A 25765-nucleotide genomic window follows, 5' to 3' on the forward strand; every position below is an offset into this window, starting at 1 on the left:
TGGAGTTCTTGGAGGGCAACTGCTGTGAATAGGTCCCTTTTGGACTTGCACCGCAACAGGCACTCCCTGAGATCCCCCCCCCCCCGAAAACAGTGCCCTCACTGAGTGCAATCTGCAAGGCTTGTCAAGTGTCTTCTTCTCCCTTCAGCTCCAGAATGACTATCCTCGGGGCTTGCAAAATGTTTGGATTAGCCTCACATTTGTGAAGCACCCTGATTGAGCCTTTGATGCACCTGCATAAAGGCAAGAAGCTGGTTGTCAGGGTGGCAGGAGCAGCAGCTGCCAGTGAAGGAGGGGGAGAGGCTGCAGAGTGTCACTGTCAAGAGAGGGGGCCACAAGTGCAGGAGAGAAGGCTGTTTGGCAAGTAGTGATGGTTGGCGAGTTAGATTTGATCTGGCCACGTGTTTCAGCATGGAGGGCACTAAAGGTTGCCATGTGAATGTCATGTTTTTAACTGCTGTTCTGAAGTTAGGAAGGTTGCCTGCCTTTTTAAAAGGGGGTGTCATATGTGGAGAACGCCTGTTGCTCAGGCAGCAGCCAGGCCTAAGACACTTGAGTGGCACTTCCTTTGCTAGCCAAGAAGTTCTCCTGCAGAGTCCTCACTGAGATTAGTGGCTGTCCACTGCTGTGGGCCTTGCGCAGGACAACTTCCCAGTGGATGGGACTGCTTCAGGAGGCAACTTTCCTCACGGTGGGAATGCCTGTTACTGAAATAAAGAAGAGTCCAAGCTGAGCCCTATGGTGGTAGTGTTTTTACTATGGGGTAGGCAGTGACCCCTATTTCCATCCCCAGCCCCTTTTTCAGCCTCCCCTAAGAGAATTTGCTCTCTCTTCTGTCTCTTAACCCCCTGAAGGGAATTTTGCCCTGCCCCAGAACTCCAGAGGGGTGCTTTTGTGGAGCGGTCTTGAGTGCTCAATTCCTTGTTCCCAGGGAGCTTAGATTTCCTACTGGCAGGAAGCCTGCGAAGGGAGGGGTCTTCTCAAGTGCTGTCGTGCCAGGCCTGTTCCATGTGAAGGGGCCTCCTTTGGGCAGAGACAGCTTTGCCAGGTGGATGTACTGAAAGTGTGGGGGGGGGGAGGTGCCACAGTGCCTGTTTGGAGAAGCACTGAGATGTTCTGGAATGTCCTTTGTGGAGTGGGCTCTCATGGTGGGGTTGCCTCATCTGTGCTGGAGTAAGAAGATCCGTAGAAGCCAGCACTGGGCATCCCTGTTCAAGAGGAAAAGGGGCAGGGGGCTTTTACTAGAGAGCAGATACAGGCTGAGGCACTCGCATCTCTGTAGTTGCCAGGAAAAGAGAACCATGTGGGATGCGTGTGCGTGCGTGTGTGTGTGTGTCACGCAGAGGTTTTTCCTGTGTTTAGAAACACAGGGGAACAAAGAGGAACACGGCTTGGACAAGAATCAGTGTGGCGGAGCTACAGGAAAGCACAGAAATACAGTATATTAAATGCCAATTTGATTTTTAAAAATGGGGGAACTGTAACATTCAGTTAATTAGAAGGTATCCTTGAATAATCAGGCAGCGGAACTTTTAATACAAAACCTGCTGGTGGCGAACAGCATCCCAGAAGAGGCATTCTCTCTGACACTGAGTGTGTGAGAAGGAGAGGGTGAAGGAGGAAAGCCTCCTATGCCTCTCCAGGGCCTGCCTGCTGTGACACAGGAGCAGGAGCAGCACATCAAAAACAAGGGTTCCCCTGGCTTCACACCTCTGGTTTTTACCCATATGCAAATTTATGCAAATATGATCCATTGATGAATTGACTGAAACCTTGTCAAGAGAGATTTGGGCAGTGCAATCCTAACTTGCACTGGAACAGGCAGGTCAGCGGGCCTGCACTGTATCCAGCCCAAGTTTGGGGCTGGCTGTGGCTTGGCCCAAGGCAAGAGGAAATAATTCCCCTTACCCCATGTCGTGTAGCAGCATCCCCAATGGGTCTACTCAGAGCTGCGCCACCTAAATCAGTGGCGCAAATCCAAGCAGCCAAGAGCTAGGATCTGGCCTAAGTGCCGGATCCTGTCCCTGCTTCCCACTCACCGCCCGCCCATGGGGCCTCCTGCCCTCCCCTGCCCCAAAACACTTTCCTCCTGCCCTCCCTATACCCCTCTCAGACCCCTGTACTGGCCTGAAAAGGCCAGTGCAAACTTACTGGGCCCGGGAGTTGCATCAGTGCAGGGAGGCCAGTGCACGCCCTTGCACCAGCCTACCCAATTCACAAGTCAGTGCAAATGGACCTTACAGCAGTTTGTGACAGTCCCGGGTCACCGCAAGGAACTTACACCAGCCCAAGAGCACTTTGGGATTGTGCCCTGAGATATTTAATTGGCAGTCCTAATTTTTTTTAATAAATAAAAAAATTGAACAGATTCCTGGGCAGAATATTTTATATGTGAAAACAGAATGAGAAAATAAGGGAACGGGAACGTTCTAGGAAGGAAGGTTGACCCTGTGTTGGCTCTTTGCAGCTTGTGGCTTGGAATGCCTTGTGCAGGTTCCCTGGAACTCTGCTCTGCCGACTCCTGACTGCCCTGCCTGGGCAGGATGAGGCACATTTGTCTGAGAGGCTGCCAGATGGCACAGAGGGTGGTGGGTCAGAGTATCATTTTAGATTTTATTTGGTGGGCACCCAAATCCCATGGGAGTCATTGTTTACTATCATTTGAGAATATGAGTTGCGCATTTGAATGTGTCACACCTGGGTTCACATGTGGCAGGCATATTGGAATTTGCACGCAATCTTCTATCAGTATACTGTCTTGCCCTCCCCACCCACCCCTTTTGCACCTGCACTATAGTCCACATGTTCCCACTCACATTCTGGTAGCCTCTGCACTGCCCTTCAGCCCCTTACTGTCTCTAGCCTCCCATTGTCCTGTTGCCTTCCCCTGGAACCCAGTGTATTTGACACTATTTTGAGCTGAGCTGTAGCCTCCATTACCTGTGAGGAGGTGTGATGTAGAGATAACACAGGAAACCAGCCAGCAGCTCTGCAGGGAGAGCTGAGCAAATCTGCAACAAGACCAGAGTCACCCTTCCTTCCCTAGGCCCCACTTCAGTTCCTGTTCACTTGTGGGGTGATTTCAGGTGAGGCATGTCCTTCTCCTCCCAATTCATTGGGGTTAGTTTCCACCTCCATCAGGAAAGAGGCACCTCTGGCAGACACCGCTGACAGAGGTGACCTCCCCCTCTGAGAACAGATGTAGAGTGGTTCAGGTTGAACTTAATGGAACAAACAGAAAAGAAAGTTGTTAGAGAAAGGCTCCCCCCCCCCCATAATATTAGTACTCAAGATCACTCAATGAAACTTGAGGAAATTCAGGGTAAGTGCAAGAGAGGCTTTCTTCTCACCATGCAGAATTGGTCCAACTCGCCATTGTGTGATGTATTGATGGCAAATGGCTTCAATGTTTTTGAAGATGAGACATGTTCATGGAGGAGAAGTCTCTTGGTGGCTGTTAGGTGTAACATTAAATGGAAGCTCTTGGTACAAAGACAGTTTACCCACTGAGTATGAACAGCCCACTTTGGGCTGGTCCAGCATCATCCAGGTCTTTGTAATGTTGAGGGACAGAGCATTGAATGAAAGAACATCAGCCCAGTCAAGATGGGAATTAGAGGAAAGGGGCTTCCAGCACTCACCCTGCTCTTTTTGTTTGCAGGGGCTTTATGCAGGAAAGGGGGGTTGTCTGCCCATCCCCTCACAGATCAAAAGTGAGAAGCTGGCTGTACTCTGTCCCTGCATGCCTGACTTCCACATATTCCCATCCACCAGGGTGCGTGACCCAGGTGCATTTGATCTCTGTAGCCAGCATACACCAGGCAGCCCCTCCTTGGCTTCTGGCACTCACTCTGCTCTTTCCGTTTGCAGGCAAAGAAGAGAAGGAAGAAAACCACTACAATTCCCTGAAAATGGAGGCAAGTTCTTTTTGCCGGTCTAGAGGCAGAACTCATGGAGTGCAAGTAGCTCTCCCTGCCTTGGGAGGATCCTGGTTCAAGCCCCTGTAATGGAGACAGGTTCCTGGGTTAAGTGGCCTTCCCAGTGGCTGCGTGCTGGACTTGCCCTGGTAGCTTAGACCATGCTAGCCCTGAGCACATCTTCAGGTGCATCTGAAATAAGGCTTGCTGTGTTCCTTACTCCCCCAAGGCACTTGACAGTTATAGGCCCAGTCATTTGAGCACCTACTCAGTGGCCTGCCTCCTGTTTCCCCTCATGCTTTGTGCAGGCTGTCTGCCCCCTTTAAAAAAAAACACCTTTGTTTTAAAGCACCCTCTGAACTCTTATTCATAGCTTGCATCTCCTTATCTTAAAAACAACAACAACAGAATGAAATAGATTTCTGAACAATTGAAAAACTGCTTTGATGAGCCAAGGTGTGGAGGTGAATTTGTGATGTCACTAATTTCAGACAATCAGTGCTGTGCATCTGCATCAGATATGCAGAGCAGATCTGACTGGGCTATCTTTCTCTGAGAATCCCTCCCAGCCCTACAGCTCTAGATTCCTTTTTATGTCACAAGGGCCACTGCCCCTCCATTGTTGCATTGCACAATGTAAGTGAAATTGGGGTTTAGCTTGTTTCCAAGTGTCCATTGCCAGTGTGGAATTTGGAAATCAGCTCTGGAAGTAGCACCATTCTGATTTAAGCTTCCAGTTTTGAAAATGCAAGGGTCTCATTTTACTACTCATTCTGAGACCCCTGAGCCAGGTGAGATCCGAAACCAGAGGAAGACACAGCAGGACTTTTGGTGATCAGAGCTGAATGGTTTCTGGTGCTACACAGTCCCTTCCTCAACCAGGGTTGGCAAAAGCCAAATGACTGGTGCAGATTCTCCATTTGGACACAATTGATGCCACCAAGTTGATTTGTTTCTGGTTCAGGATGTGAGGCTCTCACAATGCTTGGTATAATTCTGGAGCCTGCTTTTCCCTTTGAATGCCGCCCCCTCACCTCGGTCTCTGCATGCAGGGATCCCGAGGTCGCCTGCGTGGAGGACTGGGCTGTGAGTCAAGCCTGCGCCCCAGGCCCATGCCACGTCTGACCTTCCAGGCCGGGGATCCCTACTACATCAGCAAGAGGAAGAGGGATGAGTGGCTGGCCCGGTGGAAGAGGGAGGTGAGTCAACACACCGGCACCTATGTCCTTGGCCGTTGCGCATCCTCCTGGACTGACAGGAGGCGGGTCCTGGTAAACATTATGGCGCTAGCCAGGCTTCAGCCTCCCCCTCGCTCTCATCTTGACTCCCTCACTTGTTTGTCAGTACGAAGGCTATTGCTTCTTTCCATCCCTTCCCCAAGCTTTCCTCCGCAATGGTGTTGGTCCCTTGGTTGGTTTGCAGATGCAAATAATCTCTTGTGCACTGTTATGGGTTTTCTGCAAAGAACTAAAACATCTGTGCCCCCCTGCAAACCACTTGGACATCGAGACTGAGTAACAAGGTTTTGCATTTTGCAGTAACTTGATTTCACAATCACTGCTGCTTTTTAGGTGATGCTGAGAATCTGTGAGGGAGGGGGCTGGAATCCACTTCACTTCCCCAAACTGCTATTCCTGGGTTGCTGTGAGGGAAGCCATGACGGTTATAGTCCATGTTGGCATCCTTTAGTCTCGGAAGACTATGGTATCGCGCTCTGAATGGTGGTTCTGGAACAGTGTCCTCTCCAGTGCGCAAAGCCTGGGTAAAGTAGGTATGGAGGATAGGCTGTTACCCATGCAGCAAATCCCCCCTCTCCACATTGCTGAAATGGTCCAATGGAAATGCAGGAGCCAAGCGGCGTTGCAGGAGTTGCTAGAGCGTGACTGTATACAGCTGCAAACTGCCTCAGGGACTCCGGCTCCGGATTTTGCCTTGAGGTTGACTTCTGAAGCCTTTTCCATAACTGGATGTGGAACATAACATAACACTCCATAACAAGGCAGTGGAGGTTTGGGATCAGAGTTTTCCTTCTCTCAGATGAGCTGCCTTCCCAGGCTAAGGAGTCCCATCTACCCTCCCCTCTTACGCCTCTTAGTCGCCTCTTATGACAAGTACAGCCAAACTGAGGGCCTATTCTTATCCCCCAGGGGAGTTATAGTGGGAACAGCTTAGGCAGGGCCTCTGTGTTAGTGAGTGTTTACAAGGTTGTACTTGGCTTGCAGTGTGGTGGGGTGTGGCCAACTGATGAGAGCTGCTTTGAGGTGAGAGCAGGAAGGACTGTTGTCTGTTCTGGGGAGATAAGTTGCTGGGCTCCGTGTCAGAACATAGGAAGAGCCTTGCTGGATCGGCTCCAAGGCCCCCCATTTCCCACAGTGGCCAGCCAGAGACCTCTGAGAAGCCCATAAGCAGGAGAGGAGGATAGACTTCTCTGCCACTGTTGCTCTTCTGCAACTGGGTTTCAGAGGCAGGCTGTTAATGCAAGTAGATCCGTGGTTTTCCTTGACTTTTTGCGATTCCCTCTTTCAACCATCTAAATCCTACAGTGACCATCACCGCGTCATGTTAAGTATGTGGTTCATGAAGAACTGTCTGTTTGAAATCTCCCATGTTGCAGCTCTTGGTTCTAGAGTTCTCTCTTGCCACCTTGTGCATAATCTGGTATGATCCCAGCCCTGCTGTCCTGGGCATCTTTCTGTGCCTGCCTCACGTCAGTGTTGCACAAGCCTTGCAGGACCCTGCATTTCCCATTGGGCATGTTGTGTGGGAGTGCAGGAAGCTTTGGTGCTTGTGCTAAATACAAGAAAACAGCCACATAGACTGATTGGGGTCAGCAACCCCCCTTTCTCTGACCATAAAATTAAAGTCATTCAGAGCCATGAAAAGGGCTGGTTGGGAGGGCACTCATCTCCCTCCAATATCTCTCTGCTGAGCAAGGCCATGTATCTTCTACAGAGATGCTGCACAAGAGCAGGAATGGGGCCTGAGTGCAAAAAGTCCACACCCCAAGAATCTTAACTTCACTTTCTGTTCTCCAGGCTGCAAAGATCACCTTGTCAAATATCACTTTGCAAGTCTGTGGAGAAAACCTAGAAACATCATTGATGGGGGGGGGGCACATTTAGCAAGGCTTCTGGTGATGAGGAGGGAAGGGAGAATTCAGTGCTCTGCATGGGCCTTCCTAGAATCAGAAAGAGTTGTGCAAAATAAGTACGTGTGCCATTTTCCATAATCTTATCTAGGAGACAGGTCAGCATGAAATTAGTGTTTGATTAAAACTCACTCCATACTTGATTCATTGATAACTTGGCTTTTCAGCCTTCTGGTCCCCAAGGCAGCACTATAGAGCCTAGTGGTCAGGAGTGCCTCAGCCATGGATCTACACTTGCTGGTTCCTACTGGTGAGCTTTAGCCAGAGAGAGCGTGGCTTATGCAAGGCCACCCAAGGAAAGCAGCAAAGTTTTGTCCCGGTCTAAGCTGCCAGGTTCCACATTCAGTGCGAGTCACTTCCTATACCAAAATGTGGAGGATGGGGTTGTGGTGGACCAGACAGAGGTGGTCTGCTTCTGTGACTGTTACACCCAAGGAGACTATGCTGGATTACCCAAAAACACCAAGTTTGGCCTGAGTGGGGCCAGTCCAGTATCTCCTTTTTCCCATGTTGCTTTCCTCCATGGTCACTGGTCCTCTTGATGGCTCATGTTCCAGTACCCTGCCCAGGCCAGATGCACAGCACAGGCGGGTTTCTGAGATAAACCTGTAGAATTCCCACGTAGGGCCTTTCACTGTGCTTGTTGTTGGGGAAGAGGCTGGAAGCAGCCTCAAGTTGGGCTGCTGTGGTCCCTAGCATGCCCTGGAGAGGCTGGCTGGCCCTGTCTCTCACCAGGTGCAGCTCCTAAGCTCAATCCCCTCCAGCTCAGGTGCACTATTGGTTTTCCATTGCACAAAGGAGCTTCTGAGCTGCCAAATAGCTGTGCTTAGCACTCCTATGAGGGGGCTCTGTGCATCTGCACAGCTGTGATTGTACCACAAAGGTCCAAGCTTTGTCATTCTTTCCTCTTTAACATTTTGGGTCAGACTGTAATTACATTCTACCTTGTCTTACTCTACTTGTAGAAAATGGAAAATAGATGTAACCAGATGTTGTTGTCCAAGAAAAACGTGATGGCTGTGAGCAGTTTCTGTTCACGGTCTAGCGCCAGGATGTATGTGTGTGTGTGTGTTGCTGAGGGGAGGGGGGCTTTAGGCAGGAGATGAAACTGCTCAGTAGAAGACACCATTTGGTCTCATTCTCTGCCCTCTACCCTGGCCTCCCAGTTCCTTCCCATCTGCCCTTATGTGTGTTTGATGCCCCTCTCTCAAAATCCAAGCCCTCCTTTCTTAGTTGTGTCAAAATGATAGAACAAAAAATGGAACCGTCTGCAGTGGGCAAGTATGCAGCTCATGTTAATCAGATTGTACCCACACAGAACATTGTCTAGTTTTGTGGATGCCAAGTGGGCAGTGCTGCCCAGCCAGTGTTTAAGTTCTTTAGAAGACTGAAGAGTTCTCTAAGATTGTCTTGTCCATTCCCAGCCTCCTCAGTTCAGGATTAAGAGACTCTCAGTGCATTGGCCTAGAAGTTGTTGGTCAAAGCATCAGCGGATCTGCCTGCTATGAATGTGTGAAGTAGCTCTTGCTTTCAGTTGTTTCTGCTCTTCACAATGGAGTCCTTTCCCACTCTGCTCTATGGACAGTTGGGCTGTGAATGGCATTCCCAAGGCTGCTTTGTGGGCTCCACGGCAAGAACAGCATCCCAAGGATCCAGACTGAGACCTTCTCTTGCCTTTTGTTCCTCAGATTCCTCCCCCTCTGCACCAAGGAATGTTCCTGCAAATGTTATTAGTTTTGTTATTGAAGAATAAAGAGTCAGATCCCTGGACTTGAGTGGCTCACAATGTAGCAGTAATACAAGGGACGCAGCACTCATGGGGGAAATAGAGGCACTGGGGAAGGAGGGGTTGGTTTCTCATTTGCGCTGACTAAGGCTTCTTTCTGACAGAGTAAGGGGATGTGGAAATTGTGCAGGACACTTGACAACAAGAGTGTGTTTTGCAGAGGGAGGTGAAGGAAGTAAGGGGGCAGTATCACGGTATTGAGGAGCACAGAGGAGAAGATTGGAGTCTAAGGGAACAGAAGAGCTTCAGGCATCTCAGGCTGGAGAAGCTAGAAGAGAGAGTGAAGGTCCCAGGCAAGAGCATAGTGGATGTGAGAGCTGAGAGGCAGGGAGGGGCGAGGCCATTGAGGGCTTTGAAGGACAAGGAGCTTGTGCTGGGTTCAGGAAGTTCAAGCAGGGACTTAACAAGGAGCATCAAATGGTTGGAGCACAAGAAAAGCCCAGCGGCTGGGTCAGGCTCAAGGGTCTCATCCTGTGTCCCACAGTGACTCACCAGCTGTACCTGGGAAGTTCACAAGCAGGAGAGAGAGGCATGTTTCTCTCTCACCACTTTTCCCCTGCAGCTGGGATTCACTGGCAGCCTGCTGCTGGATCTTGAGGTTGCATGTGACCATCAGGATTAGTAGTCATCAATAGACCCATCCTCTGTGAATGTGTCCAATCTGCCTTTAAAGCCATCAACACTAGTGGCCATCACTACACCTTGTGCTGAATTCCACAGACTAATGATACGCTGTGTGAAGAAGTACCTCCTTATGTCTGCCCTAAATTGCCTGCCAATCAGTTTCATTGGATGACTCAGCCAGGCTCTAGTATTGTAGGAGAGGGAGAAAATCTCTTCTCAATCCCCCTTCTCCACATCATGCCCAATTTTATAAGCCTCAATCATGCCCTATCCTATCTGACTTTCCAGCACTAATGCATTCACTGTGCAGCCCTAAGATAAGGGAACAAAGTTCCCTTACCTTGAGGAGGCCTCCATGACGGCCAGTCCAACCACATGTTGCAGCACACACCCCATTGGCATGGGCTGCATTGGCATTAGAAAGCTGGATAGAAGTGGGCCTCAAATTTAGCCTTTCCTGGTATAGAAAGTGTTCCATTCCTCTGATTATTTTGGTTGTCTTCTCTTGCGCCTTCTCTACAACATACTCCTCAAGATATGGTAACCAGAACTATACACAGTATTTCAAATGTGGCTACACAATGGACATTTCCATTGAGTGGACTTTGCTCCTTTCCCTTCTGCTGCACACTTGGTTGACTATTTCATTTACTCTCCACTGTGACCCCAAGACCTTGTTCCTGGTTTGGTTTGTCACCAACAGCTCAGGTGCCATCGGTGTATATGTGACTGGGGTATTTTTACCCCAATGTGCATCATTTAACACGCCATTTAAGACGTTTAATCATTTCTGCCATTTGGTTGCCCATTCACCCAGATTGGAGCGGCCCTTTTAGAGCTCTTCGTAATCTGCTTTAATTATTACCAACCTTAATTCTTTGATGTCGTTTGCAAATTTGGTCACCTTGCTGCTTCAGAGAACTCCACATCACATGTGGACAAGTTAAAAATCACCAGTCCCAGGACAGATCCTTGTAAGTCCACACTTCCCTTCCCCCCATTTTGTCCAGTTTATTCCTACACTCTGTTTCCTGCTCATTAACTAGTTACTAATCCATAAATGGACCTGTCTGTCCTCTTATTCCACAGCTGCTATTGAAGAGCAGCATTTTCACATTTGGGCTCCTTGAGAGCCCCTGGGGTGGGTGCTATTTGGACCTAGTGCTTTGGTAATTTTTATTTTTAGGCTATGCTCCAGAACCTCATCCTTTATTGCTTCTGTTTGACTTGGTTCTTAAGCCTCCCCCCCCCAAAAGTCAGTTCAGACATAGGGATCTGTCCAACTTCATCTGTAGTGAAGACATGCAAAGAATTCACTCATTTCCTCTGCAATTTCAGTATCCCAGTTAAGCTTCCTTTTTATGCACACGTCATCTAACGGCCCAATGGTCACTCTCACAGCCCTTGCTCTGTCACCACATGATGACCCAGATGGTGTAATTTGCTTCCCTGTTGTACTCAAAAGTAGGGGATCAGCCTGCGCCTGTCTGTCCAAGCCTTCAAAGTGCTCTTTGCAGCACCTCTGAAAACAGTGGAAGTGAGAAGTCGTGGAGTTTTGCTTGAACTTGGAGGTGGTCAGGGGTCAGCTGGCTCAAACTAGTACTGCATTCTCAGCCCTCTGGCAGGAGCTCCATAAGAGATGGAGATGGCTGCTGGTACTGAGAGTATCTTGCAAGAGAACTCAGGGCTCCATCCATATTTTGAAACCCCTGACCAGTGCTCCCACTCTCACTTAGACATCTGAGATGGGAAGAGAAAACTGTAAGCGTCTTTTAGATGAGAACATGTTTTGTAACCCCAGGAGTTACAAGGGCAGTCAAAGATGTATGATATAATGTCCTCGTCCGTATAGGCATGTATGTAGGCTCTTCCCAAAAAACATTTTTGCGAAAGGGCTCTTTCAGACTTCCTGTGCTTAAGTGATTTCTCAACTAAATGTGGTCTGGGGCCCTCAGATAAAATGCAAGAGGCCTTGGGCTTCTCCATCAGTTTTCTCTGGCTGGAAAGTTTGCATCCAGTTAAAAGGCACCCCCTCTTCTCCTCTCATCTCCTATCCTGCCTGACTTGCTTTATATGGGATTTGGTTTTAGCAAATATTGCTAGTTGTTGGGCCTGCAAGATCCATGCCTAATCCCAAGCTCAAATGTGCCCCAGCAGTGCTAAAATCAGAGCATCACAAAGGAAGCACCAACCTTTCATCATGGTCATCTGAACAAAGAGGGTGTTTTTTTTTTGTTTTTTGTTTTTGGCAAACCCTTCATTTACTGCTCCAGCTAAGAACCCTGTGAGGTAGGTTAGGCTGAGATACAGTGATGTGTGTAAGCCCACATAGACAGACTCATGTTGCCCAAGTCCAGCTTCCATGCAAGGCATTGTCTCCACTTACCCTTTGGCATTCTATCAGGGATTCCCCTCCTTTCAATATTTTTACTGCCTGGTAGTGTGTGTACCAGTTTGCCTATTTGCTATCCTTCATAAGCATATTCGCCTTTTTGGTGTGTTTTTTGTTGTTGTTTCTGACTTCACATCCCACCCCCCCAGGAAGGAGTTACACACTCATCAAACTTACCAGTGACAAAGTTTGACACACATTCTCATATGTAATTTGAAGCAAACATCCACCTGCAAAAAAAGTACAAGGGACTGAAGACGTATGCACTGGAAACAAGCTAAAATGTGCAGAGCTCACAACAAACAACGTAGCCATTCAGGCTGTCAGCCGGACTAGACATAAATTTGTTCAAGTTTGTTGTTGTGCCTGTGAAAGAAGTGACATCAGAGGCTTGCTCTGTATCCAGTTTCTCTTCCATCCGTGGCATATATTGGTCTTTTTCTATCTCCCCTTGTTTTCTCTTTCTTAGTGTGACTGTATAACTTCCAACCATTTGTGCAAGACAAACTGAGAGAAGTAGCCTTTATTGAGTCTTTGATGCAAAGGAAGGGTCTGCTACGGTGACCTCTCCTCCCAGCATGCATGGCTGTATCTGTCCTGAAACAGTTGTCTGACTGCAGGGCATGCTGCGTTGGAGATGCATTCCTGAGGCTGCTTGGTGCATTGGGATGAGGCTCATGGCTCATGGGCCATGAGCGAGTGTCAAATCACCAGGACCCAGACCAGGCTGTGGGGCCGGAGGCTTTGCCTTCAGAGCTAATGCACAGGGCAGGAGGCCAGTTACTGTCTCTGGTGGGAGCCTGCCTGGAAGGATTAGGGTTCTGGTGGACTGCGCAGGGTTGCCTCCCCCCTCCTAGGTACATTGGCTGGGGGCTCCCTTCTTGGCTGCATGCAGCTGTGCCCTGCCCCCCTTTGGCCTTGCTGCACCTGGCCCGCCAGGAGTCTGAGGTGGCAATTGCTGTGGCTCTGTGTGTGCTAACACCCTCCTCTCCTTTACCTTTCTCCCACAGACTGATAACCCACCGGCAGCTCAGCTCGACAAGGTTCGTGGCGCACCTTTGGGGTTTTGGGGGGGAGGCTTGTCTCTCATGTGGCCTTCATATTGGGGCTTGTGTGCTGGGCGTGTGGATGCGCACACATGCAAACATGCATTCACATCCTCCCATGCGTGTGCCCACTGCCATAGAATTGTCCTTGCTCATGCACACTTGCACACACTCCAGCACAACCATATACTTTGTGCTTTGCTTCTGTATGATGATGTGATTTTGAAACCACGGGGGAGGGGATGGTGGTCACTTGTTGCTGCTGGGTGTGCATGAGCCCCTCCCCACTAGCCCAACCTCCCTCTCTTTTGCATCCAAGGCCAAGCCTCTCTTCTGCCAAACCTGGGTATCAAAGAATGCCGATGCCCAGTGGGAAACCCACTGATGCTTCTGGAGAATTCAACACTGTCAACAGTGATGGGAGCTGAGCTGGTGTGCAGGCTCTTGGTGTAGGCACCCCCTTCTGGGGAAACACATTTGCACTGTTTACATATAGCAAGGCAGAGTTCCCATACCAGCAACCCAGGTCCTATCCTTGCAAGGAGGTTTACCAGAGGCTGTGTATTTCACACTAAAAACACCTTACCAAGTGCATCTCACCTGCACTCTCAAAAGTGTGTCTTGGCAGCCTGAAGGACTACAAATGTGCTCATGTCATTTTCATTGAAGCTGAGTTCTGTAGCCTATGTTGTGTTCTGCAGCTTTTCTTCACCCTTGCAGAATTGCAGCTTCCACGCAGCCTAGAGAAAACATCTAGCTTCCCTACCAATTTTGTCTCTTGGTGTTGCAGCTTTTGGTAGCTGAGCTGGTGTGATCAATCATCTAAAGCTCTAAGGGCAGACTAAAATTAGTTCCCGCTGCACCTCCCCAACCCCTGGCTGACCACTGGGACTGGCAACAAGTAAAGACTGAGGGGCCTGGGATTCTTGAAAGGGCACTCTGGCCCTCTTATTCACTGCGCCAGAGTGAGTGAAAGAAGATCCCGAAAGGTGACTTTTTCTTCCCAGTTGTGTCCCAGACTAGGCAAGTGGTCAAGAGCTGCAGGCAAGTGACCATTGAATGGTGCTTAATTCAGGGAGATCCCAGGTTCAGTTCCTGGCAGCATCTCCTCTAAGCAGGGCTGGAGAGACCTGTCTATGTCACCTTGGAGAGCTGCTGTCCAACCAGAGTGGACAGTAGAGGCTAAACAGACCAGTGGTCTTGACTCTGCATAAGGGAGCTGTGTGTTCATGACTGACTGATGGAATTCTGTGCTGTGAGGTCTGGTGATGGCCTTTAGCTAATTTAGCTAGCTTTTTAAAAAGTAATTCATGGAGGATGGGTCTGGCAGTGGCTATTAGCCAGGATACCTAAACCCAGCTCAGATCTAATTGTACTGTACCTCCAAATATCAGTGCTTGGGAGGCTATTGCCTGCGGACTTTCTGTTGAGGCATCTGGTGGGACACTGTGGGAAAATGAATGCTGGGCTAAATGGGCCTCCTGGGCCTAGGTCAGGCAGGCAGTGGAGCTTCCGTAGCACTGATGAGCCTTGAACTTGTTTCTTGTTTGGAATCCATTTTGAACTCTGGTGTTTAACCATAATAGTGAATCCTCTTTATTCCCAAATGTGGAAAGATTAACTATTCCTTCCCTGTATAGTCCCCTGAATGGCTCATGATTGATGCTGTGCCTTGTTTTCATCGTGTTTGAATTTGATGGATGAATTAATCAGTTCAACCTAAAGCCAGGTAGTTCATTGATCTTCAAATATTTGGCAGTCCAACTTCCTTTAAATGGGATTTCTTAGTAGCTCTGTCAGTCTTCAGATAGGAACATGCTGGATTGCTCCCATAAGAAAAAGGGATTCCTGCAACACATGAGGCCTGTTTGGCCTTCAGCTCCTGCATACCTGTGCTTCTGGCTTGACTTGTCCCTGACCTACTGCAGGTGCACGTGCAAGATACAATCTCTGTGTGTGTGTGTGTGTGATTTTCAGTGGTGCAGAAGCTGTGTAGATGCAAGAGACCTGAGCTTGGGGCAGAGTGCCTGTCTTGCATGCAGGAGGCCCCAGGGAGGGCTGAGAAGAATTCCTGCCTGAGCCCTGGAGAGCAGCTGCCAGGCAGTGCTGACACAGACCAGTGGTCTGATTGGGTGTGTGGCAGCAAGCAGCTTTGCCTCATGCACCAACATGCTAACCTTCACTTCTTGCCCAGTGGTTGCCGGCATGGCTGCTCCAGAGCCAAAATGTCAGATACTGCTGGAGAGGCATGAGAACACTGGAGGTAGTCAGCTGTGCTCCAGACACCCCTACCAGTGGAGTGGAGGAGGGTACAGTAGAAGCTGGAAGGATCCCTTCCACAGAAACTCTGGAACAAGACAGGAGGAAAATAAGAGATACTGTCACCAGTGGTGACAGTATTTGTTGAGTGAAGGCTAGTATTGGGGGAGAGGGGATGAATCAAAGAGCAAAGATGAGGCAGGCAAAAGAAGAGAGCAAGTCAAGATAGTCAAGTCAAGTGTGAAGTGGCCTTTGATTAGCCTGGCACTGCTACTGGAATTCTGGGTCACCACAGTCTTGTGTGGAAAGGTGTGTGCTGGATGGAGCAAGGGCGCCCTGCCACAGCAAGGATGTGGCACCATGCTGCTCATGGATCCATTGTGTCTTTTGCAATGCCAGACCTTGAATGTGTTGTGGGCTGTTAGGTGGCTATGTGCAAGGCTACCTATGCTGTTTTAGCTACCCCTAGGGCTCTGTTGGGTCCCCAGTAAGGATGTTTTGCTGCCACAATGGGCCCCGAGGAATATTACTGCCTCAAGAATGAATCTAGCCATCTCTCTCTTTTCCCATGACTTTGCATCCTTCCCATTTACAAAGGAATTCCTGACTTCTTCCATTTCCCCCCTTTTATCCTCACAGTGCAGTTAGGCAGGCTAGGCTGAGACATTTGAACCCAGATCTCCAAATCCAGTACTCCATCTATTGCACAGGGAGATGATCAAGGTTTATATCACAAGGTTATATTCCCCCATGGAGGTGGGGGGAAATGGAGGAAGAGCATGTGTTCAGCTTCTCTTGTAATACTGGAACTCAGGGTTACATTGATGGGCAGGAGAAGTCCTTTACATAATACAGTTAAAGTGTGGAACTGCCACAGGATGTGGTGATGGCTGCTGGCTGAGACTGCTTTAAAAGTGGATTAGGCAAATTCATGGGAAAGGAGACATTTACCATGGACTATCAGATGTGGTAGCTAACAAGCCCTACTGTTGCCAACACTGCTCCTCACATCTGTTATGCCTGCATTCTCTGGCAATCTGTTGCCAACACTGCTCCTTCACATGAACATGTGTGACCTACATGTGACATGCCCACATAACTAAAATTGGCTAGCAATGTGACAAGGTTTGGGATAGTTGACATGGATGAGCAGTGCAACCAATCTCAAAGTGCCTCAAAATTAGGCTAACAGTAACCACAAGACAGAGCTTTTCAAAGAAGATAAAGAGTTTATTAAAGAAATAATCTTTTGGATTAGAGAGAGAGAGAGAGAGAGAGAGATCAAAAGGGGGGAAATCACCTATCCTAGTCTGCTGGTTTGCTTGAGTGTGATGTGCTTCTTGAACAGCAAGGGATGTGCTTCTTGAACAGCAAGGCAGGACAAATTCCCAGGTTCCTTCCCAGGGCAAGGCAAGGTGTGTGCTGGGCAAGGTGCTGGGCACCTTGTTCCCAGGGCACAGCAAGTTCCCAAGTTATTCCAAAGTTAAATGCCAGGCTGTACTCCCCCACTGCTCTCCTCTTCTGTGCTATGTCTTGTCTTGTGTCTTGTCTTCTTATCTTGTTCTGTTCTTTTTTCCCTCTGTCTACTCTGCTTCTAGAGCAGGGAAGTTATAGGACTTTTCACAAAGGAAACAAAGGAATATCTGCAGGACAAAGGAGTTTGGAGAGCTTCTTGAGTGATGCATTTCCAGCTTCCTGGCCTTGATTGAGTTTCTTGATGGCCCATCCAGGAAGTTTCTACTGAACAATGGTGTGGCAGGGTGTGTTATCTCAAGTGGAAGGACTTCTTATAGCTTCTTGACCTTGATTGGGTTTTCCAGGAGGACACAAAAGAGCTTGATGGCCCATCCAGAAAGTTTCTACTGAACAATAGTGTAGCAGGGTGTATTATCTCAGGTGGAAGGACTTCTTGGCATAGAGTCTGAAAAGGAACTACCCAGTTGGGCAATTGTAGTTCAATTTAACATTCAGGCAGGACTTGTTCTTGCTAGCTATCCTTTGTGAGACCTCAAGCACCCAGATCTAATCAACCTTAGAGGGGCCTTTCCTTGGGAGCCAGCAAAATCTTATCCCTTTTCACATCAGGGAGGCCTGCTAGACTCTGAAACCAAGATGGACACATGATTGGGGAAAGAGGGTGTTTGTAACACTGCTGTTGGGCTTCCCATTGGGCATCTGGCCCTTGCTGAAGACAGTGTCCAAAAGAGAGGCCCTAGACCCTCCGCAAGGTGTGAATAGCTCTTGCCCCTCTCTAAGGATATCTTCTCAGGAAGACCCCTGTGCAATCATTTGTGGAGGAGATGCCTGCCCTCTATGCCCAGGATCAGCTGCAGCAAGGGTGGGGGACACGAACAAGGGAGTGCCCCTACCCAGTAGCAGGCCACACTCCAGCACACACCTTGCACTCCCTCCCTTCCTCTTTCTGGCCCTGCTGTTCCTCGCTCCTGCTTCAGTGCTGGGTCTCCCTAGCAACAGGTCCCCTTGTGCTTCCTCAGCCTGGCTATTTATAGCTCTGCCTGGCAGCCACTTGCCCCTGGCATTAAGGAAACAGAAGGCAGGGCCAGGGAGGTCCCTGCCTGTTGAAGCAGAGTCCACATGTCTGTGCATGTGAGCCATAACCTCTTGCAGAGGAGAGGGCTGCCCTGGTGTGTGCCCCTCTGTGTGGGGCTTCCCCAGGGGTCTAGGGTTTCTCAGCATGTAGGAGATGCAGATCCCCCTTCACCTTTTAGCACTTCAGTGCCTTGACTTTGGATGCGTCAAGGGGGGCTGACCCCAAGATGGTCCTGAGTGAGTGCTGCTCAGGTGAAGGACATATGCAACCTCACATGGCTGGGAGAAGAGCTGCACCTTTTCTATGCACAAATCACAGAATTACAGACTACTGTAGCTGGAAGATACCTTGGAGGTCATCTAGTCCAACCTCCTGTTCAGCATAGGTGACTACAGCATCCCTTAGAGGTGACCATCCAGCCTCTGCTTGAAAACTTCCAATGAGAGAGAGCCCACTAATGCACAAGGTAGGCTGTTCCAGTACTGGACAGCTGTTGCAGTCAGGGAGTCTAGCCTAAATCTGCTTCCTTGTGGCTTCAACCCATGGTTCTAGGCCTTCCGTTCAGGAACCACAGCAAGTAAGCAAGCCTTCCTCTCCTTGCATGCAACAGCCCTTCAGATACTCAAAGACAATTTATCAGGTTTCCCCTTAGTCTTCTCCTCTCTGGGCTAAAAATGCCCACCTCTTTTAGCCACTCCTCACAGGGCTTCTCAAATTCCAGACCCCTCACCATCTTCACTGCCCTCCTCTGTATGTGCTCCAGTGTATCATTGTCCCTTCTCAATCATGATATCCAAAACTGGATGCAGAATTCCAAGTGAGATTTGATAGAGCAGAACTATTACATCCCGGCTCTTTGATCTGGGCTCTTTGCCTTGGCAAATGTTGCCCAGCAGTCCATTTGCTTTTCTCCACACTGCTGGCTCATGTTCAGATTGTGATCCACAGGCAGCCCAATCCTATGTAACTCCCTGCACAATGATACAATGGTGCCGATGAGGTTTCCATTGTCTCCTGCAGGGGAGTTTTGGCATGATGAGGCATCCTCAGGGTAAGGGACCTGGGAAGCCGGTTAGAATTGGGTGGGCACTGCTGCCACTGAACTAGCCCTCTTCCCAGGTTCTGTTCATCTCCTCGCCCTGTCACAGCCTTGTTCTGTTTTCAAATGAATTTTGTGTAAAGTCATCCACACAAAAACATGTACATTACAAAAACATGTAATGTGCAAATTGCCCTTGTGAACACAGATTCAGCATGGTCAGCACTGGTAACTGAGAGACGATTATTATATTGCACTACACATTGAGAAGACAGGACACTAGAAGAAGAAGCTAGTTCAGAGTGGTCATGCAGACATCAGGGTCTATCTTGGACTGTATCACTTCAGATTGCAGGTGCAAGATCACATGTCTCTGTGTGTCCCCCATATGAAAAACACCTTGCACACAGAAAGCCAGCAGAATACTTAAGTAATGGCCTGCCTATAGCCTGGAACAGGACAAGCAAGGATGATCTGTTCAACATAGCATGATCTGGCTCAAAAAGATCCTGTTACATAAGAACAGCCCCACTGGATCAGGCCATAGGCCCATCTAGTCCAGCTTCCTGTATCTCACAGCAGCCCACCAAATGCCCCCGGGAGCACACCAGATAACAAGAGACCTGCATCCTGGTGCCCTCCCTTGCATCTGACAAAGCCCATTTCTAAAATCAGGAAGTTGCTCACACACATCATGGCTTGTAACCCCTAATGGATTTTTCCTCCAGAAACTTGTCCAATCCTCTTTCAAAGGCATCTAGGCCAGATGCCATCACCACAAATGTGGCAAGGAGTTCCACAGACCAACCACACGCTGAGTAAAGAAAGACAGAAAATAACAGGCTACAAACTGAGTAGAAACCAGGGGCAACTCTTGCCTGTAGGAGGTGTAAGATTGTCTGTGAGTCTTCCTGGGTTAGTTGCAGAAGCAAAGCTTCTTCCTGGATTGAGTCTACAATCCTAACCACATGGGATTGTGGATAGGATCTTATCCCTTACCTGAGAGTAAGTTCCATTAAGTAGGGATTACCTCTGAGTAGACACGCATATGCTTGTGCGATTATACAATTTATATCCCACTTTTGTCCCCAATAAAAGCTGCATGAATTTGTCCCCAATTCATGGCTGCTCACAAAAGGTACAAAATATAATTAGATGTACTGTATACAACTATAACAATAGAAATACAAATCAAAATCACAGAAGCCACAGTTGGTGCATGCCTGCCTGGTCTTGCCTCCTGCTGTGGCCTGGCCTGAGGTCAGGAAGAGCAGTTTTTGTAATGCATTGAGCAAAATACTTGCATGAGGGAGGCAGGAGGATGCCTGGGCTTTCTGGAAAAGAACACTTCCCCCCCCCCCAGGCCTGGGGGGGTAGTTCTGTCAGTGCTCAGAAACTCATCCCCCTTCATGTTGGTAGTTTCTGCCTTCTGCAGCATGGGCTTGTATAACTTGCCCCCCTCTTCTGGCCTTGCCTGTGGCTGGATGTGAATGAGGTGATGGGGAGAGGAAGGAGGAGGCCAAAGGTAAGGTGGGGGGGGGGAGAGGGGTTGGATTTTGTGACCCTGCCTGACCAAGGACTAATTCCTTGGAGCTTTCCGATGTGGCAGAGATGGGCCACTTGTGTTGTGGCACCTTTGAGCCCAGAGAAATTGGACAATTGGGAGATGCATTTCAGTCAGGAGGGAGGGACAAACTGGCTGGTGACCAGGCTGAAGAGAGAGGTGGGGGCTGGCACTTTGGGTTTTGCATGAGTCAGACATGGGGGGGGGCATACTTGCCAATCATTTCTGTGGTTGTGCCCAAATCCCCTCCTCTCCATTGGGTCCCATGCTCAGAAGTCTTGAGAAAGGGAGGCGGAGTTTCCTATGATACCCACTGGAAGAAAGTGAAAAGCAGGAGGCTCTCCTGGTGTTTAGGCCTTACCTTCTCAAAAAGAACCCCCCCCCCGCCCCGTTAGAATGGAGGCAGTTGTGAATGCCTGAGCATGTCCTGGCCTGGTGTGCTGGGATGGTTTGCTGTCCCAGAGATTTTTCCAGCATGCAGTCACAGAGCAGCATGTGATGTGATATGGCTTCCTGGCGGGCTTGGTGTCTCTCACCATATGAAATATGGCCTCTGCCAGTCCTTGAGGGCATCCTCAGAGCCTCTGCTTGGTCCATGCAAACCATCCCTTTCCCTCCACTGGCCGTTGGTCCCCTCTTGCTGCGCTCCAGGTGTGCACCTCCCCTGGACTGAAAGGAGCTAGTAGGGCCAGTTTCCATTTGCTACTTCAAGAAGCAGGTGCCTGGGAGAGGTGGTGACCCTCGGAGCTGCGGGTAGCAGGAAAGCAAATTGCCCCCCCCCTTAGTTGGCTGGAGCCAGAGCAGACACACTCCAGCCTGTGGGAGGGACCTGCGGCTCTCCCCCTCCGGAACAGCGGCCAGTGCCGGTGCTCCTTCCCTCCCCTGCGCCTGGGTCACTGTCCCCGTCGCCGTCGTTTCGCCTGCCTGGCTTGGGGGCGACCAGAGTTGTGCAAGCGGAGGACGTGGGGACAAGGACTGGAGCAGGGATGCTCCGCTGGGGGACGGGGAGGGAGAGCCGCCGCCCCCTCGGGCAGTCCTTCAGGGTGGCAGGAGCCCGTCTGCTCCTTGCACGCACCGCCTGTCCCGCTCGCCCGCGGTCCCCGTCCAGGGGGAGACCTCGCAAGGGGGAGCGAGCGCCTCCGAGGTCCCGTCGAGGAGCTCCCCCTGCCCTGAGCAGGCTCCGGGGACAGAGCCGGGCACCAGCCCCGAGGGGGCGTCCGCAGCCCCCTCCCCAACTCCGGAGCTGCCTGGTGTGAACGTGGCAGCGCCTAACTCCGGAGCCGCTTCGGGGGAGGGGGAATCCCGCAGCGGCGCCCCCCGCCCCGCGCCGCCTTGCTCGCAGCCAACCAGGAGCGCCGCGCCGCCTCACGTGGCCCGGAGTTTCCCAGACAAAGAACCTCGGCGGCGCGGCCCCCTCCCCCGCGGGCCCCCCGCCCCCTCCGGCCCCCTCCGGTCCCCCTCCTTCCCGCCCCCTTGGCAGGACCGCGGCTGCTGCTGCTACTGCTGCAACACCGGGACATGCGGGCAGGTATGGAGGGGGAGGGGGGTCTTCGGCGCCCCCCGCCCCATTTGCAAAGAGTGCGATGGAGGCTTAGCGGGGGTGCAACCTTGTGGGGCGAGGGGGCCCTCTGTGCTCCCCTCCCAAAGAAAAAGGGTCGTGGTCCCAGAGAGAACTTGGAGGGGGTGGCGAGCGAAACATCCCCTTGCAAAGTCTTTCTCCCCTTCCTCACTTTGGAAGAAGTGAGCCTCGAGGGCTTCGGACGGGGGTGGGTCAGGATCACCAACTTCTATCAGAAAGTTACTTGGGGGGGGTTCGTTCCCTTGTCCTCTGCCCTGCAGTCTTTGGAAGTTTTCAAACGCAGGGTGGGGGTGAAGCTACAGTGGGGACTCCTGCCCCCTCCAGCTGCAGCTGCAGCAGCAGGGGTCCCAGGATACGCAAGGCAAGGGGTGCTTTCCTGGGGAGGGGGCCAGGATGGGAGGTTGCCCTTCTCCACCAGCTCTCCATTTTCTCTGGGGATGTGAGGCACTTTTGGGAGGCCCTAAAGTTTGACTGAGGAGGGGGCTTGCACTGGAGGGGAGCTTTTCCATGTGGACTCCCTGCCCCACCTGGAGCTCTCTACACCTCTCAGACCTGCCTTCCTTCCTTCCTTCCATCAAAGGCAAAATGTGTTGGGGGGGCTGCAAGTGTGACCCGCGGTGTGTAGGGGAAAGGGTGGGTCTCAGCAGTGCTCACTGGGGGCTTCACAGGCAAAGGCTTGCCAGGGAAGGCAGGATTGGCAGCTCTGCTTTGAAACGGGGCAGGGGGGGAGGGGAGAAGAACAAAGCCTGTGGACACCCCCCCCCCCATTCAGATATGCCAGGAAGGGGTAGCAGAGCTCCAAAGCAGGCGCTGTTTGAAGGAAAAGACTTACTCACTGCTGGTGCTGCTACTGCCCTCTCCTTTGCTGAATGCTTTCTAAAGTCTGCTACTGATATTCCCCTTGTACAGCTTGGGTAACTGAGGCTGGCAGAAAGTGTGACTTGTCCAGTACTATGCAATGAGTCTATTAGCTGAGACTGAACTTGTGTTCAGATCCAGGTCTAATGTTCCTCTGAATAATATTTCTCAACTGAATTGTTTGTTCTAAGAAAGAGTTGGTTAGGCAGGTTTTTGCCTCTCTGCAAATGGATGGTACAGAGTTTGGTGAGGACTCAAGCAGTGCACATGGTGCTGTTTGTCACATGACAGGTCAGTCTGGCTGATGGCCTTTGGGTGGGTGTGACCTCACCTTCCTGGCTAGACCTGTAATTCCCAGGTCCTAACAACAAATCTGCCTCCCGAAGGCATTTGCTTTCTGGCCCCTACTGTGGTCTGAGTAATCTTGCCAGCCTGCTAGTGCTGTTTCAGCCTCCATTGCCCTTTCTCGGGCCTCTTGCCTCCTTGACCAGCTTGCTGAGCACAGTTGCCCCCCTCCAAGTGGTCTAGGTACCCCCTAGGTCCTGGGGTATCTTGTTCCTGACTGAGTCTGGGGAGGGACCACCATGGTTCTGTGTCTACAGGGTTGATCTCCATACTTTCAAGGAATGTTGTAGACAGTTCAGGAGAAAATAGGGGAAAGGTTAGGAGGCACAGTGGGTATGTTTTAGCGATGAAGCCTCAAAAGTTCACTGAGAGAATCCAGCTTCACACTCCATATAGTCCGGGTGATGTAGGTTTGTGGCCTCTTAGCAACAGCAAACATACCAGTTCAGAATTCCTGCATCAATCAGTGAATGGCTCAGTGAAACGATCCAGATGGTGCAAGTCAGAGAGCTGAATGGCACACAGACACAGGAGGACTATGGTGGCGGCCCACCCACATGCAGAATCCTACAGCCAGTCTGAAGTGGGATCTCCTTCCAGATTCCCAAAGATGGTGGTTGCTTGTCCCTCCACTCAGCTTCTCTTTGCATTGTGATGCACCCAAGTTGAGCCACTGGAGAGCCAGACTTCCCCGTAAACTGTTGGTTAAACCAAGAATGGAGTGTATCCCTTGGGCTAAACTCAAGCAGACAATGTGCAGAAGCCTGTGAGTCTCCTTCTGATTCTGAATTGCTCCTGCGGTGCACCAGGTGTGCAAACTCCTGCAGGCAACCAATTTTCTTGTCACTGCTGCTTGTACTGTGAACAACTCAGCCCTCTCACATCTCTGCAAACAGGTTGTGCAGGCTTTACTTTTGCTTCCTAAACCTGTTTGAAAGAGAGGATCGTGTGGACCACAAGAAATCTCCACTCAAAAACAATTGTTTGGCCCAGCTTTAGATGAGAGACTTGCAAATTTGTCTGCCTTGTTAGGGCCACTCAGACCAGCAGCATGTGTGTTAAGGTGGCTGTTCTTAACTGTGAGTTTCACACAGCTTCAACATTTAGCAATCTCTCCTCCAACTGCCCCCACACTGTTGAATTTGAGGGAAGCCTCTCCAGCTGGTGTTCAGGTGGAGATTGGTCAAGGTCAAGACCCACTTTGTGTCTCCCTGGCAAGACACAAAGTGGGCAAGACCCACTTTGTGTCTCCCTGGCAAGTGTTCAGCCAGAGCACTTTGGTGGTGGGGAAGGACTGCCCCTTACAGGTGCTCTTCCCCCTGCCTCTGGGGCTCCCAAGCTTTTCCTCAGTTAAGCACTTGTTCCTTACAGGTTCCCCATCCCCTGGTCCTGGCCTGATTGAGGAACTGGAACAGTTGCAGAGAAGCAACCTGGCACATCTGCCTCTTTCCTGGGTCTTTTGAGTTGAAATAGGAGCAAAGGACTCCTTGTTCTTGGCTTACATCCAGCAAAGAGTCCTGAGACACCTTCAGCCATGCTGTTGTGGCAAGAGGCTGCTTCCTCAGTTGTACAGAAAGCAGGCAGAGATGGCACCCATGCCAAGTCAACCCTGTGCAAGACTTGAAGGCCTGACTGCAAGAGTGGGCAAGCAGACCGCTTAGCTGCGGGATGCCATGACTCAGCATGTTTTTATCATGATTTGGAGCACACCCTGGCACGCACTCTCCCTATGTGTTGGGCATGATTGCGAGAGGGTGTGATTGGACCAGCAGGGACCTGCCTGGCTAAGTGTGGACTTGAACTTTGAGCATCCTAGTCAGGCCTGCCTGGTGCTGAGTCCTGAAGTAGAGGAGGTATGGAAGTGCCTTAGTCTGAGTGAAAGTTGGAGGCAGGATAAGTCCTGGACAAGGGCTCCTGAAGGCATGTCTTAAACTGCAGTTCTGGCTTTCGTCTTTAATCTGTTGGAATGGTACAATCTGTCTGAGATCATGTACTTTTAAAAAAAAAAAGAAGAGGGGTGGAAAAAACTGACCCCAGGGCCTGAACTGGATGATAAAACAGGTCTCTCAGCCTCTATGCCCACCCAAAGTGTGCATAGAGTTCAGATAGTGAACTTTGTGGAGTTCAGAGCACTGACTGCAGGCCCCTTAAGCAAAGCTTGTTTGTCATCCCCTGAGCTACCCCAATGGTCCTTGTTAGCCAGGGGCCCCTTGCCCATCACTTGGAACCTGTGTCTTGCTTTGCTGTATGACCTCTTGGGTAGCAAGGGAGCTGGAAACATGGTGTCCCTGGGGAAGCCCAGTACTCAGAGCAATGGGCACTTCCAGCGCTTCACGAATGGAAGCATGAATAGTCCATATGTTGCACATTTCCCACCTTGGTCTCCTGAATCCCTCCATCAGGATCCGCTCCTGTCATGGCCAGCATTGAGCTCAGCTGTTTTTGTTTCATGAGGTGGCAAAAACTGAGAACTGGAAATATTGACCTAGTTTGGATGTAGTCCTCAACTATGGTTGAATGCTCCGTGCCTGCATCTTGGTGTGTTGTCAGCTCGGCACTTCTCTTGTGCCAGTGAAAGTGGCTTGAAGACCTTTGCTTTTCCTTTCACTCAGTACAACCCTGTCACCTGTAAACTTGGGGAACATCTAGGTTCTCGC

The 25765-nt window shown here is 50.4% G+C and overlaps 1 protein-coding gene across 4 annotated transcripts in view; it reads left to right on the forward strand.

Moving 5' to 3' along the window:
- The window catches only part of DNMT3A (DNA methyltransferase 3 alpha), a 103517-nt gene that overhangs the window by 55806 nt on the left and 21946 nt on the right, over positions 1-25765 (forward strand). For 3 of the 4 annotated variants that reach the window (XM_066626769.1, XM_066626771.1, XM_066626770.1), the window contains exons 5-7: positions 3871-3917; positions 4970-5116; positions 12878-12910. In XM_066626769.1, coding sequence (XP_066482866.1) covers positions 3871-3917; positions 4970-5116; positions 12878-12910 — 227 coding nt within the window. The remainder of the gene's footprint in view (positions 1-3870; positions 3918-4969; positions 5117-12877; positions 12911-25765) is intronic. The other variant, XM_066626772.1, reaches the window with a different exon arrangement.

The sequence above is a fragment of the Tiliqua scincoides genome, chromosome 1 (assembly GCF_035046505.1).
Source record: "Tiliqua scincoides isolate rTilSci1 chromosome 1, rTilSci1.hap2, whole genome shotgun sequence".
Classification (NCBI taxonomy): Eukaryota; Metazoa; Chordata; class Lepidosauria; order Squamata; family Scincidae; genus Tiliqua; species Tiliqua scincoides.